General features: G+C 41.0%; 1 protein-coding gene across 2 annotated transcripts in view; it reads left to right on the top strand.

Annotated features, from left to right (window-relative positions):
* VWA8 (von Willebrand factor A domain containing 8) overlaps positions 1–13,805 on the top strand; it is a 366,706-nt gene that overhangs the window by 336,060 nt on the left and 16,841 nt on the right. For both annotated transcript variants that reach the window (XM_060128726.1, XM_060128727.1), the window contains 2 exons: positions 9,026–9,151; positions 11,215–11,373. In XM_060128726.1, the coding sequence (XP_059984709.1) occupies positions 9,026–9,151; positions 11,215–11,373 (285 nt within the window). The remainder of the gene's footprint in view (positions 1–9,025; positions 9,152–11,214; positions 11,374–13,805) is intronic.

Raw genomic sequence — 13,805 nt, forward strand, 5'->3', positions numbered from 1 at the left:
AGTTATGACATGTTTTTATAAATATTCCTGATTATTTTGTGGAGAGGGGACTGCAGGGGGCAAGAGTAGAAGCAGGGGGACCATTGCAGTGGTCCAGGTGGGAGGAAATGACAATTGACCTAGGGATGACTTGGACACAGTAACATATGGTCGGAAACCACCAGAAGTTGAGAGGCTTTGCCAGTGGTCCAGATGCGAGATGTGAGGGAAAGAGCAGTCAAAGATGATCCCCAGGTATGTAGCCTGAACAGCTGAAAGAATGGGGTTGCCCTGTTGCCTTTCGTTGAGAGAACTTGGGGAGAGCGGGCGATGGGCTCTAAGGCTCAGTTTTGAACTGTTAAGTTTAAAATGCCTGTTATACATGCTCACTGATATGTGTAGTTCCCAGCTCCTCTGAAGTACAAAATATCTAATTCTTGAAGGAAAGATGTGAAATTGCTCACAAAAACTCCTTGTAAAATGACAGTAAGTTGTCACCCAAAGTAATAGTTTAGTTCCACGTCACCATCCAGGAGTACAAACTCTTCTAACAAGAATCGTCTTTGTTAAGTACATGAATCACTATTTTTTTTTCTAGCAACGAGATGTCACTTCAAGAAACAGAGAATTCCCTAAAATAGGAAGGTTTGTATCTGCTCTTTTTTTTTTTGGCATTTCACCGTTTAGAGCAGCTGGCAACCTAACAGGTATTTAGTAGAATATTTTTTTACTATGTCAAAACATCGAGAATCAGGGACTTCCCTGGTGGTCCAGTGGTTAAGACTCCACGCTCCCAATGCAGGGGGCCCGGGTTCGATCCCTGGTCAGGGAACTGAATTCCACATGCCACAACTAAGAGCCCGCATGCGGCAACTAAAAGATCCTGCACGCCGCATCGAAGATCTTGCATGTGGCAATGAGGATCCTGCGTGCCGCAACTAAGACCTGGCACAGCCAAATAAATAAACAAATATTTTTTAAATATATTGAGAATCACAAAGAAAATTTTTTTATTGTTTCCACTGATTTATAATTTGTTATTTTACAAATACTGTACAAAAGTTTACCTTAATTCTTTTTCGTTTGAATGGCGCAAATTAATAGCAAAAAGTATTATGTGGTTTGAACATGGAGAAATGTTAAAATAATGGGAGCTAATGTTTAATGAAAGAATCACTGCTCCCAGGTATCCTCAATATCCGTTTACATGTATTTGTTCACAATAAGTATTTAGTGATGGTCATCGATATGTGTTACTCTGTAGAATGGATGTGATTTCTACAAAAATTGCTACTTAAACCTTTCTAATCTTTTCATGAAATAATTCTAAAGGAATAATAGAAGATTGGCTTGCTTGTAGAGTTGATAGATAAAAGAAGTCTTGCTTAACCATAACCCAAATAAGTAAAGACTTAAGACTTAGAATACTTTCAGGGCTGAAATCACAAGACAAAGTTCACAAACCACAAGATAATTGGTTTTTGTCAAGTTTATTCCTCCTAAATGTCCTCACTGCTATGGATGTGTGTGTGTGTGTGTGTGTGTGTGTGTGTGTGTGTGTGTACGTGTGCTCATGCTTTCTGGTAACCAAATTATTTCTCAGAAAATGAATTAACCAGAATATGTTATCCTCTGAGCATTTCAGTTAATCTAAGTGTTCTTTACATGAAAGTAATAAAACTGTATTTCTTTTTTAAGAAAGTCTGTAACATAGACTTTTTACTAGTGAAACCTATCTTTATATATAATGAATTCTCATTAGTATGAATTTGTTACATAATACAAAACAGATGGACATATTTATAAGAATACTTTTCTTCATGCAGTAGGAATATACAATAAAGAACATGTCTGGCCCTTTGTTATAAATAAATGCATTTATTTAAATACAGTAGGAACTTACTATTTAAAGAAGTATTTCAATGAGTCCCATAAAATACACAGACCAAAATAATCAATATTTCTATTCCAGCCCTCAGTAAATTTTTAAAGAACCCCCCTTCCAGCCCATGGCCTTTAAGAGCACCCATCCTGACGGGCCTCTTCCTGTTTTGAGTTTCCAAGTATTGGTGGGCTGGCTAGATGATAGATAATAAATTATCTGTCCATATTTATCTGCAAGTTATATACTTGAAAATGAATGATAGTGCTACTATATAAAAATGTCTTTGTGCCCATAGTTCTGGATCAAAAGGCTGGTACATACTTTCACTTCTGAAAAACAAAAACTACTGATTCATTGATAAAAATGTCAATAACAAGCAGAATCAAAAGTAATTCATTTCAGGACTTCCCTGGTGGTCCAGTGGTTAAGACTCCACGCTCCCGGTGCAGGGGGCCTGGGTTCAATCCCTGGTTGGGGAAATAAGATCCTGCATGCTGCATGGCATGACCTAAAAAAAAAAAAAAAAAAAAAAAAAAAAAAGTAATTCATTTAGCCACAAATAAAAATTTTAAAGAATTTTAGCCACCAGAATGGCTAAAACTAAAAGAAAAAAAGAAGCTGTCAATGTCAAGCGTTGGTGGGGATGCAAGCAAAGGGAACCCTCATACACTGTTCCTGGGAACGTAAATTGGAAAAACTACTTTGGAAACCTGTTCCACAGTATCTCCTAAAGCTGAGCATATCTAGGATTTCCACCCAACAGAAATACACACGGACCTGCTGCAAAAGACATGTTCAGGGATGCTCATGGCGGCATTACTCGTAATACCCCCAAACTGGAAACAACACAGTTGTAGATGAGAAATAAATTGTGATGCATGATCAAAATCACATGATTGGACATCGTTACAGCAGAGACAGAGAATAAAGTGCTGCTGAGCACAACAGCGTCGGTGCCTGTCCTGGGAATGATGTTGAACCAAAGTAGCCAGACACAGAAGAGTACATACTGTATGATTCCACTTTATGAAGTTCAAAAACAGGCAAACCTAATCTGTGATGATAGAAGTCAGGTGGGGGGTTTCCTTTGGCAGGGGCCAGGTCAAGTCCAGAAGAAGAGGCCCAGAGAGGCTGGGAAGGTGCAGGTGTTACACTGACTCTGCACTTAAGATTTATGCACTTTATTACAAGTAGGTTACACTTAAATTTTAAAAGCTGACCCAAAAAAGGGGGTAGCAGATTTATTGGAAAAAGCATATGCCTTCTTTACTCTCACCCCAAATTTTATTGAGTCTTTTTCTTTTATTGGTATACAAAACAGAAACAAAGTCTTCAAGCTAGAGAGGACCTTAAAAGATGATAATCATGTATAGGAAAAGAAGCAGACCAGCACAAGAAAATTAAGACCTAAAGTCCCTAGGTTCTTACATAATGGTGAGTCCAGAGACAGCAGACAAACATAATATTCTAAGGGAAAAATAAGTATTTCGTAACTCGATAATCCCCTTACCAAGAGCAATAATAGGTCCCCTAGAAAGGGCCCCCCTTTTATTATCATTTTTACTAATTATTAGCATGTACACCAAAAGAAGAATTCTGCAGTGCTGTTGCGCTGGTTGTTTGACATACATTCCCTGGGCCGTGGCCCTATTGCTCTTAAGTTGGACCTTTTCCCCAAATTCACACCACCTGTAATTCCCTTCTTGTGCCTTTAGTCTGTGACAGAAGCCTCTATGCTCTAACTCTGATCTGGAATTGACATCAGTAACGCAGGATTTTGCAAACCTCTCATAAGGAGTCAACATTTGTTCACTTATAGTCTTGAAGAGCTGACTCATAATAAATTAGCTTTGGTAGTTAGCTTAGCTGGCTGGTGAGATTTCTACCTCACAAGCCTGCTAGAGAAAACTGAAGACAAAGTTCTTCTGGTAAATGATAAATGTACTAGTATACTTCAGTCAAATATAGGAATATCTGAAATAGCAAACCATTATTATTCCACGTAGCTTCATTACAGTGAGATCTTTATAAATATATTTAGAAGATAACCCACTAAATAATTATATTTAGATAATAATACTCCTATCTGATTGTCATAAAGCATGCAGTTGTCTGTGGTATTCTTTGGCAATCTTAAATTTAAATCTCAGGAGTATAAACTAGCATAATGGAATGCTTTCCTGGGTGTGACATTCAGTAAATCTCATCACTTTTGTTGTGGTGATAAGGTCATTTGTTTGTTTATGTGGTTTTACTTAATTATGTCTGTATGCTTATTAGTATAGTTTTTAGATATTATTCAAAAATATATATCCAGGGACTTCCCTGGTAGTGCAGTGGTTAAGAATCCACCTGCCAACGCAGGGGACATGGGTTCGAGCCCTGGTCCGGGAAGATCCCACATGCTGTAGAGCAGCTAAGCCCATGCGCCACAACTATGGACCCTGCGCTCTAGAGCCCGCGAGCTACGACTACTGAGGCCGCATGCCACAACTACTGAAGCCCTTGCACCTAGAGCCTGTGCTCCGCAACAAGAGAAGCCACCACAATGAGAAGCCCGTGCACCGCAACAAAGAGTAGCCCCTGCTCGCCGCAACTAGAGAAAGCCCGCATGCAGCAACGAAGACCCAATGCAGCCAAAAATAAATAAAATAAAAACAAAAATTTATTAAAATATATATATATGCCATAGCATAGGCATTCATATGTTGATATAAATAATGAACTTTATTAACAGTTCTGATGTCCTGTTTCTAGTATAATTGTTCTTAATATTTCTTAGATCTGACTCTACCCCAACTTAGAGAACAAGCAATTGCTGAGAGGCTTAGACAGTTATTTAGGAGAGTTTTAGTATCCCTAGAACTCCAGATAATGAAATGAAAGATTTTCATCAAGTTGTAAATCTGCTAGGTTTTAGCCGTTTTGTGCTTTCTTTTGAGTGCTGATGTTGGGGCAGAAAGATGAAGTTTGGAAAACAAAGTATGTTTCCTATAATTAATTATCCACCCAAGTCTCAAAATGCTTTATTATCAATAGCAAACTAGCTTAAAATAAACTACATCGAAGCTAATGTCAAAATAGACATGGAATGAACTAATTTCCTAAGCAGTTATTTTCTCCATAATTCGTTGCACTTAGCAGGCAATTCAGCTATTTCTATTATTGAAGAATAGATTTACTAGTGAGAAAAACACATTCCTTCAAAGTCACTTTTTAAACTTTGATTAACACTTAGAAGCTTACAAATTAGGGACAATTCCCAGTTATTTGAGAAAATATTATTGTCTGACTTCCCTGGTGGCGCAGTGGTTAAGAATCCGCCTGCCAATGCAGAGGACACGGGTTTGAGCCCTGGTCCTGGAAGATCCCACATGCCGCCCTGATCAACTAAGCCCGTGCACCACAACTACTGAGCCTGCGCTCTAGAGCCCGCAAGTTACAACTACTGAGCCCGCGTGCCACAACTACTGAAGGCTGCTCACCTAGAGCCTGTGCTCCACAGCAAGAGAAGCCACCGCAATGAGAAGCACGCACACCACAATGAAGAGTAGTCCCTGCTCGCCACAACTAGAGAAAGCCCTCGCACAGCAATGAAGACCTGACGCAGCCAAAAATAAAATAAATAAAATAAATTTATAAAAAAGAAAAAAGAAATACAGAGGCCCCAGCCTGGACCTACTGAATCAGAAATTGCTTTTTAACAAGATCCGTAAGTTATTTATATGCCCATTAATGTTGGAGAAGCCCTGTTCTCCATAACCTGCAAGCTGGTCCCAAAAGTATATCTCATAAAATTATAAAAGGATATTTTTAAATCCTTTTGAGGAAAAAAAAAGGAGCATTTATTTTTTTAATTATAAAAGTCACAAACTCATTATATGAAGACTGGAAAATACAGGAATTTAAAGAAAATAATATCACCCGTAATTCCACAACACAAAAATAACCATGACTATTAATATTTTTGTTTTTTTCCTATATACTTTCTTTGCATATATATATATATAAAATATACATGCATATACATTGAGAGAATACCATATATGCATGCTTTAACATCATACTTTTATCACTTACCTTTTTCTTTTTTTTTTTGCGGTACGTGGGCCTCTCACTGTTGTGGCCTCTCACTGTTGTGGCCTCTCCCATTGCAGCACGCAGGCTCCAGACATGCAGGCCCAGCGGCCATGGCTCAGGGGCCCAGCCACTCTGCGGCATGTGGGATCTTCCTGGACCGCGGCACGAACCCGTGTCCCCTGCATCGGGAGGCGGACTCTCAACCACTGCGCCACTAGGGAAGCCCTATCACTTAACATTTTATAGTAAGCAATCAACTTTTGTTCAATAATTTTTATTGAACACCAGCTAGGTATCAGGCACTGTTCTAGAAGCTGAAGTTATATAAGGGCTCTTATCCCCATCAACCTTACTTTCTAGCAGAGCAAGCAGATAAGACAAAGAGATAAACAATACATTTGTAAATAGTGATAAGTACGAAGGAAGTAAAACAGAGTAATAAGCTACACAGAGACACAATGCTTTTTTTCTTTTTTAATAACCCATGCTCATGATCTGGCCCTCTTCAGTTCCTTTAAGATTGACAGTATAATTTCTAGTCTTACAAAAAACTGTGATATTCTCTACACTTACTATTTGGATAAACTGAGAGTTACATGTTTTACTTAATTGAATTACATAACACTGGAAATTTAACAGCTTCCCTCGAACTTTTATTTATTTATTTATTTATTTATTTATTTATTTATTTATTTATTTATGGCTGTGTTGGGTCTTCTTTGCTGCGCGCGGGCTTTCTCTAGTTGTGGCGAGCGGGGGCTGCTCTTCATTGTGATGCACGGGCTTCTCACTGCGGTGGCTTCTCTTGTTGCTGGGCACAGGCTCTAGGCACGTGGGCATCAGTAGTTGTGGCACGTAGGCTCAGTAGTTGTGACTCGCGGGCTCTAGAACGCAGGCTCAGTAGTTGTGGTGCACGGGCTTAGCTGCTCCACGGCATGTGGGATCTTCCTGGACCAGGGCTCAAATTTGTGTCCCCTGCATTGGCAGGTGGATTCTTTACCACTGTGCCACCAGGGAAGCCCCTCCCTTGAACTTTTAGACGGGTGTGCAGTGTGTGAGAGATAGTTCTTCTTGGTCCGTGAATCAGTCACTCCAACTTCTGCTAGCTCTAAGCATGCTGTGATCTATTTTACAAAGCCTAGGGGTTTCTCCTCTCTTTAATTGCAAGATCTGTCCTGTGAAATGTAGCCCTCTGTGCATATGTTCTCCTAACAAATTTAAACCCAGATTCCTCCTCTCAGGGAGTCTAACCTTCATAGGTCTTGTTGGAAGTGTTGTCATTTCTGCAGCAAAGAATCTTCCTTCACTTATAGTATATTTGCATCCCACGACTTGATCTATTTGCTCATTATTCTTATGCTCTACTGTAGTGTAATGTTTTTTTAATCCATTTAAATAATAATTGGGAATTTTAGTTCAAATTAAAAGTCAATTGCCTATGCTGCCAATGGAAATAATTCAGTAGAAACCTGCTATGCCCAGCCAATATCATATGTTTGTCCTCCAGATATGACAACCAGGTCACAATTAACCCCTCTGCCTTTTACCTTGGCAAGTTTCTTTTGCCATCAACTATAAGATATATTCTGTTTTCAGACACACCAAAATCTGGGGAGGGGAGTAGACTTATTAGTAAGAATTCATTGAGCTATGCTCCAGTGAGTCCCATTGTCCCATGAGATCATGGGGCTCTTACCAAGATTACACATCAGGAAAGAACATATTTCCAAGGGGCACATACCTGGTAGTTCCTGAAATTAACTACTCACCGAATTTAATATCTTTATGCCGGTACCTTAGGAGTTTCTCTCTCTTTATTTCATGTACACGTGAATATATATCTGTATTCAAATGTGGTATTTTGCACCTGGTTGCAGCAAGGGTATCAGGAACAGGAAAACAATACATAGAGTACTACCCAGAGTTATACCGTGTGGACCTTCTTTGTGTAGTGGTTGATCTGCCCCTAAAATAGAGACTGGCTGCCTAAAGCTTGACTTTTTCAATGACAGTGCTGTCATACAGCCACCTCCAATGAAACCACGATGAAAGTGTGCTTAAAGTAATGTGGACTTAATTGTCCATAATGTCTCTCATCATCATCATCATCATAATCATCAACATCATCATCACCATACCAGCTAACACAGATTGCCCAGGCTCTTTCTCAGCTAATTCCATGTAGTATCTCATTTAATCTTTACAATAACTCACTAAAGTAGAAACTAGTGTTGTCTTCACTTTTAAGATGAGGATGCTGCAATGCAGACAGGTTCAATAACTTGCTTGAGGTCAGATACCTGATCATGGTGAAGGAAGGACTGGAGTCAGGCTGTCTGACTCCAGAGCACATGATCTTAACTACAGCTCTAGTTTGTACACATAAAAGTATTTTAGCTTTTCTTCCCACTTCTTACTGTAAACATCAGCTGTGATAAACCTGTACCTGGATTGGGATATTGTAACTCTTTATCATGTATGGCATAGTTTTAAGCATTATGTGCGAATATCTTTAGAAAAGTAATTCAGGAGGTTTCTGAATAGAGATGATCAGAGCGAAGGTGGGGTAGAATGTTCACGTACTGTTGTTCTCAGCTGTTCCCGTTTGCACTGTAAGTCACAGAGAGCTGGCATAACAACTTCTCCAAAAGGAAGAGTCTGAGGATCACGTTTTCTCTGTGCTTGCAGACAGTGTTAACAAGTTCAAGCTGATTATTGTGTTACCTAATAAATTCTCTTAAGAGTACCGTGACAGAAAATCCATAAGAAATGCATCACCATTACATTTCCAGATATTGCATGTTTCTCCAGAGGTTCATTTTCGTACCGTTTTCCTGTTCATGTGTGTTGTGAGTTCATTTTGTCATTCCATATGTTAAAACACTTACAATGAACAAAATCTACACAAAGGGCATTTCTTTGTCAGCAGAGCAGAAACCAGTCCATTTATGAAACTGTGTCCATGCAGAACCATCACATACTGAAAAGATCCCTGGTGTGTTTCCTGTTACTCTTGCATAAAATGTGTCAGGGACCCTGCAGAACTAATTAAAGTAAGGATTTGCGTGTATGTCATTGTAGGCTAAAGGTAAAGAAAGACAGTGGCTAAGACACCAAGCTACTGGGGAACTAGATGATGCCAAGATCATTGATGGGCTGACTGGAGAAAAAGCCATCTACAAACGCCGGGGTGAGCTGGAGCTGCAAGTAAGTACTGGTGCGCTAGGCGCCTCAGATCTGCAGTTTGGTCTTCTTTACAGGCAGGTGCTTCCTTGAGTTGCTGTCTTTGTCAAAACACCATAAACCCTGAATATGGCAATCAAGGAAAGCATTACCCTTTTTAAAAGTAGAAAAAAACAGAAATATTTTACTGTTTATTATATGAGTCAAGATCCCAGCCTGAGTCAAGAAACACCAGGCACACTCAGACTGAGCAATTTAAGGAACAGTTAATGTTTACAGAAGTAAGGGTGGCGTTTACGAAATCCAAAAAGAGATGGTGTGGTCTCCCAACAGCAAGGATCTGACCCATCCCTCAGTCTAAAAGGACAGAGGAGAGAGCACTTACTGGAGCTTAGAAAAGGTGATTTATGGAGAGAGCTGCCCACCAGGGGCTGTGGCCTTCAGCAGAAGGAGAACCCACCCACGGGCCACAGCAGAGAAGGGGCTGAGGGAATAAATATTTCACCCTCACCCTCTGATCTCCTGCCAGCACCTTCCATCAGCAGAACCCACCGGAAGCCAGCAGCCAGGAGAGAGGCCAGTGCCATTTGGAAAACAGATCAGCTCCCAGGACACAGGGCAGGGTGCCCTGGAGGGGGAACTGAAGACACTTCGTGCCACTGAATCCCAGAGGGTGATGCAAATGAAAGCACGAGAGCAATCTTGGTGGTTTTCCGCTGTTCTGTTCCTTTAAAGATCTGTGTCTATCTTATAACCGAAGAAATTTCCAGAGAATCAGGAACTCTCCCTTAAATAACTCTAATGATAGTGTGTAAAGTTTTCAACAGCCATAATATTAAAATATTTGCAATAATACAATGGCCAAAAAATGGCAATAAGGTGAGTTTCTTAGAGGGTTCTGTGACTTCCAGTATCTCCAAGTAACCAGAATTGCTGAGTAGCCACTGAGAGCTGGGGGTGTGGTGACAGGTGGGGGGAAGGGAGCCACTTACTCCATCTAAATGTTGATTCAGAGAGGTTCCTGGAGTCACTGGGAGGGTTCTTCCCTCTGTGTCCTTGGTATGCGTCAACAACTGCTTTCTTCACTGACTCACTGTGGTCCACAAATGTGTTTAGATTCATCTGAAATTGTGAGTCGCCGTGGAAGTGGATGAGGCGCTGTTTTTAATTCTGGCAGACTCAACAATCTTTCAAGACATATATTGAATTTGCCTCCAACCATTACACTCCAATACCCACAGTATTTTCTTGAAATGACTACCTCTGCTCATTAGTTTGCATACATGTCAGCGAGTGTATAGTAACAGAATCATCTGGAATTTTTCTTCTTTTTTCCTGTAAGTAAAAACTGACAAGCATACTTCTGTTTTTCGTTCTGCAAATTGGCAGGCCTGGGTTCAAAATCAAACTGAAACTCATAAGAGTTTCACATTTTAATTGACACTTGTTGCTAAACTGCGGTTCCATGCCGCTTTCGTGCCGTTAACTGCCAGGAAAAGTAAAGAGTAGTAGTAATTCAGGAACTGGAAGGAGGAGAAAACTGAAAGCTTCCTAAAGACAACAGACACGGAAGAGATATTTTCCTTTACTTCTTTGCTGGAACCCCCTGCCCCTCACATCGCCTGGTTTTAGGAATCTGACATTTCTTGCAGGCTGTGTGGAAGTGATTTTTAGCTCACTACACAACAGGTACTGGTAAAATTGCTGTGGGCTTCCAAAGGAGCTCTATCTTGCTAGAGAAACTGATGTGAAAATGAAATGCTGGGGTTTATATTCTTCCAGATAATTGTTTTTAAGATGACATCAGCCTCACTAAGGGAGTCTTACTAGACTAGGTTTGTCCTTGAAAGGACCATATTCCAAAGGAAAATCTTTCCCATGTGGCCCCAACTACCAGCACAAGTCAGAAGCTCCATTTACTGAAATGTAATCCATAGGTGCCTCCCCACCCGCCAGGACAGCCTTGTGCTGGGCCTAGCCTACAGCTGATCTGCCTGCCTGGCAGCTGGGACATGCATGAGGGCCCCAGAACAGCAGCCAGTGACAGTTTTCTGGTTCACAAGGCTTTTCTGTTGTCTCTCCCTCAGCTGGGCAGCCCCCAACAGAAACCCAAGCGCCTGCGTCTGGTGGTGGACGTGTCCGGCAGCATGTACCGCTTTAATGGGGTGGATGGCCGGCTTGAGCGCTCGATGGAAGCCGTGTGTATGGTCATGGAGGCCTTTGAGAGCTATGAGGAGAAGTTCAAGGTAATGGCGTGAACTGAGGAGGAAAAGAGGCATCCCCAGACCCTCCCCCATCTCTGCTCAGGAGTCAGCCCCGAGTCAGGGCGTGAGGCTGGCTAGGGGATGTGCACCCAGAGTGGACAAGAATCTGCATCTTCTCGTCAACTCATCTGTCAGTGTAGAGAAAGTGAACCTTTTGTTTCATCTGCTCTAATAATCAAAGAATGATAAGACCATAATTTAAAGACCAGTTGCTACAGAAGAAAGCACTGCACTTTACAAGTTGTGTGATATTATCCATGAGGGCAGGGCGAGGGGGGGAGCGGAAACAGACAGATAGAAGCACCACAAGTCTCTCCCCAGATTTCTCAAGGCCACCATCCCCATCCCAGTACCCCTCCACCCACCCACCCATTCTTTCTCCATCACCAGCCAGGTAGCCTCGCAAGGTTCTCAGTATTTGCGCATGAGCGAGCGCTACACAGTAACAGGCATGCCCCCAGGTGACAATGAAGGTTCTTACCCCTGGGAGAAATGCAGCTTCTCATTTAAACAGTTTCCATTTTGTTATCGCCAAGTTTGCTCTGGAGTCAAGCAAAGGAGTCATATACCTCCTCCTTCGGAGACCTGAGCATTGAAGAGGGATCTCCTGCCGCCATGTTACTGCCCGAGACAAGCCCATCAGTCAGCTCTTAATCAGCCACAGGGGCACCCGCACTCCTGGCTTTGACCAGAACAAATAACCTGAACACTGTGCTGGGTAATTATTATCAGAAATTCAGTTGAGAGGAGCGGTATATGTGCAGACATATGTAACGGGTACTCAGTCTATCCATAGATAATTCTCAACTGTGTTAAGAATCAGACAGGTCCTTCAGAAATAGCCCATCTTAGATGATGATTTAGCTTGACATCCTGCCCACACCTCGGGATTGCCGTACTGAGCCGTGTCCGTGTGCCGTGATGGATACAGAAAGAAACAGACTGAAACCCATCCCTTCATTGACTCTAGGCCCACTTTTTTGGCTCTGAGGCTCCCAGAGTCCCTTGTGTGAAGCTCTACATGAGAGATTCCTTTTAGAGTGAAGGGGTAGGGAAAAGGCAGCTTGAGTCAATGAGCGCTGTGGTTGCCAGGCTCTGCCTAAGTACGGGATACAAAGACAAGTAGGACCTGGACTTTCACGATGGGAAGCAGCTCTGTTTCCCTGAAGAGCTGGAATGTGCTTCCCCTTGTGATCAGTGAAAACGATGGAGCTATTCCAGACTCCCTCTTGGTTTTAGCTGCCAGGAAGCTCCAAGCTAAAGTCCAAGACCGGCCAAGCCAAATTTGTTATGTCTTATGGCTCTCAGACTAGTTAGTGTTCAGCATTTTCCTTCCCTTGACCCTCCCGGCCTTCAGATAAGTTTTTCTTGATTTTTTTTTTAATTTTTTATTGAAGTATAGTTGATTTACAATATCATGTTAGTTTCAGGTATACAGCAAAGTGATTCAGTTGTGTGTGTGTGTGTGTGTGTGTGTGTATATATTTATATACACACACACGTATATATATTCTTTTTCATATTCTTTTCCATTCTAGGTTATTAAGTGATATAGAGTATAGTTCCCTGTGCTACACAGTAGGTCCTTGTTGGTTATCTATTTTATATATAGTAGTGTGTATATGTTACCCATCCTTCTAATTCATCCCTCTCCCCACCCCCCTTTCCCCTTTGGTAACCATAAGTTTGTTTTCTATGTGTGTAAGTCTCTTTCTGTTTTGGAAATAAGTTCATTTGTTTTTTTGTTTTTTTTTTTAGATTCCACATATAAGTGATATCATATAATATTTGTCTTTCTCTGTCTGACTTACTTCACTTAGTATGATAATCTCTAGGTCCATCCATGTTGCTGCAAATGGCATTAATTCATTCTTTTTATAACTGAGTAATATTCCATTGTATATGTACTTTTTATTTTTTATGGGCTTAGTATTTTTTAATGTTTTACGTCCTTTCTAGTATAAGGTGGAATATAATTCTTAAATCACTTGGACCATTGATCACCAGTGAATGGTTAGACATCCATTGCATCAGCATAAATCCCACCTGTGTTTTAAAACCTTGGGTTCTGCCAATAGTTGGATCAGCCCATTCGCCTCTCTTGTGGATCCTGAAGGCCAGAGTACCTCAGCTCCCTTTGAGTTACATGAAGAGTTTAACCCCTTATAGACCACAGCAAACATACCACTATTAAAACTGGCATGTTCATAGTTATCTAGAAAAAAAATTTTACAGTTAGAAAGGATTTCTATATCTCTGAAAGCAGAATTGCTCCGTTATGTGAAGCTACTTCTTCCAGGTTTTTAGAAAGATTCAGTAGAAGTTCACCAAGAAATTGATTGACAGAGCTCCCCAGGACTGGGTCAAGGATGAGACAGAAGGCCGGAAGTGGCAAAGCTAACAGGGAGTGTGTG

The sequence above is a fragment of the Lagenorhynchus albirostris genome, chromosome 18 (genome assembly GCF_949774975.1).
Source record: "Lagenorhynchus albirostris chromosome 18, mLagAlb1.1, whole genome shotgun sequence".
NCBI lineage: Eukaryota > Metazoa > Chordata > Mammalia > Artiodactyla > Delphinidae > Lagenorhynchus > Lagenorhynchus albirostris.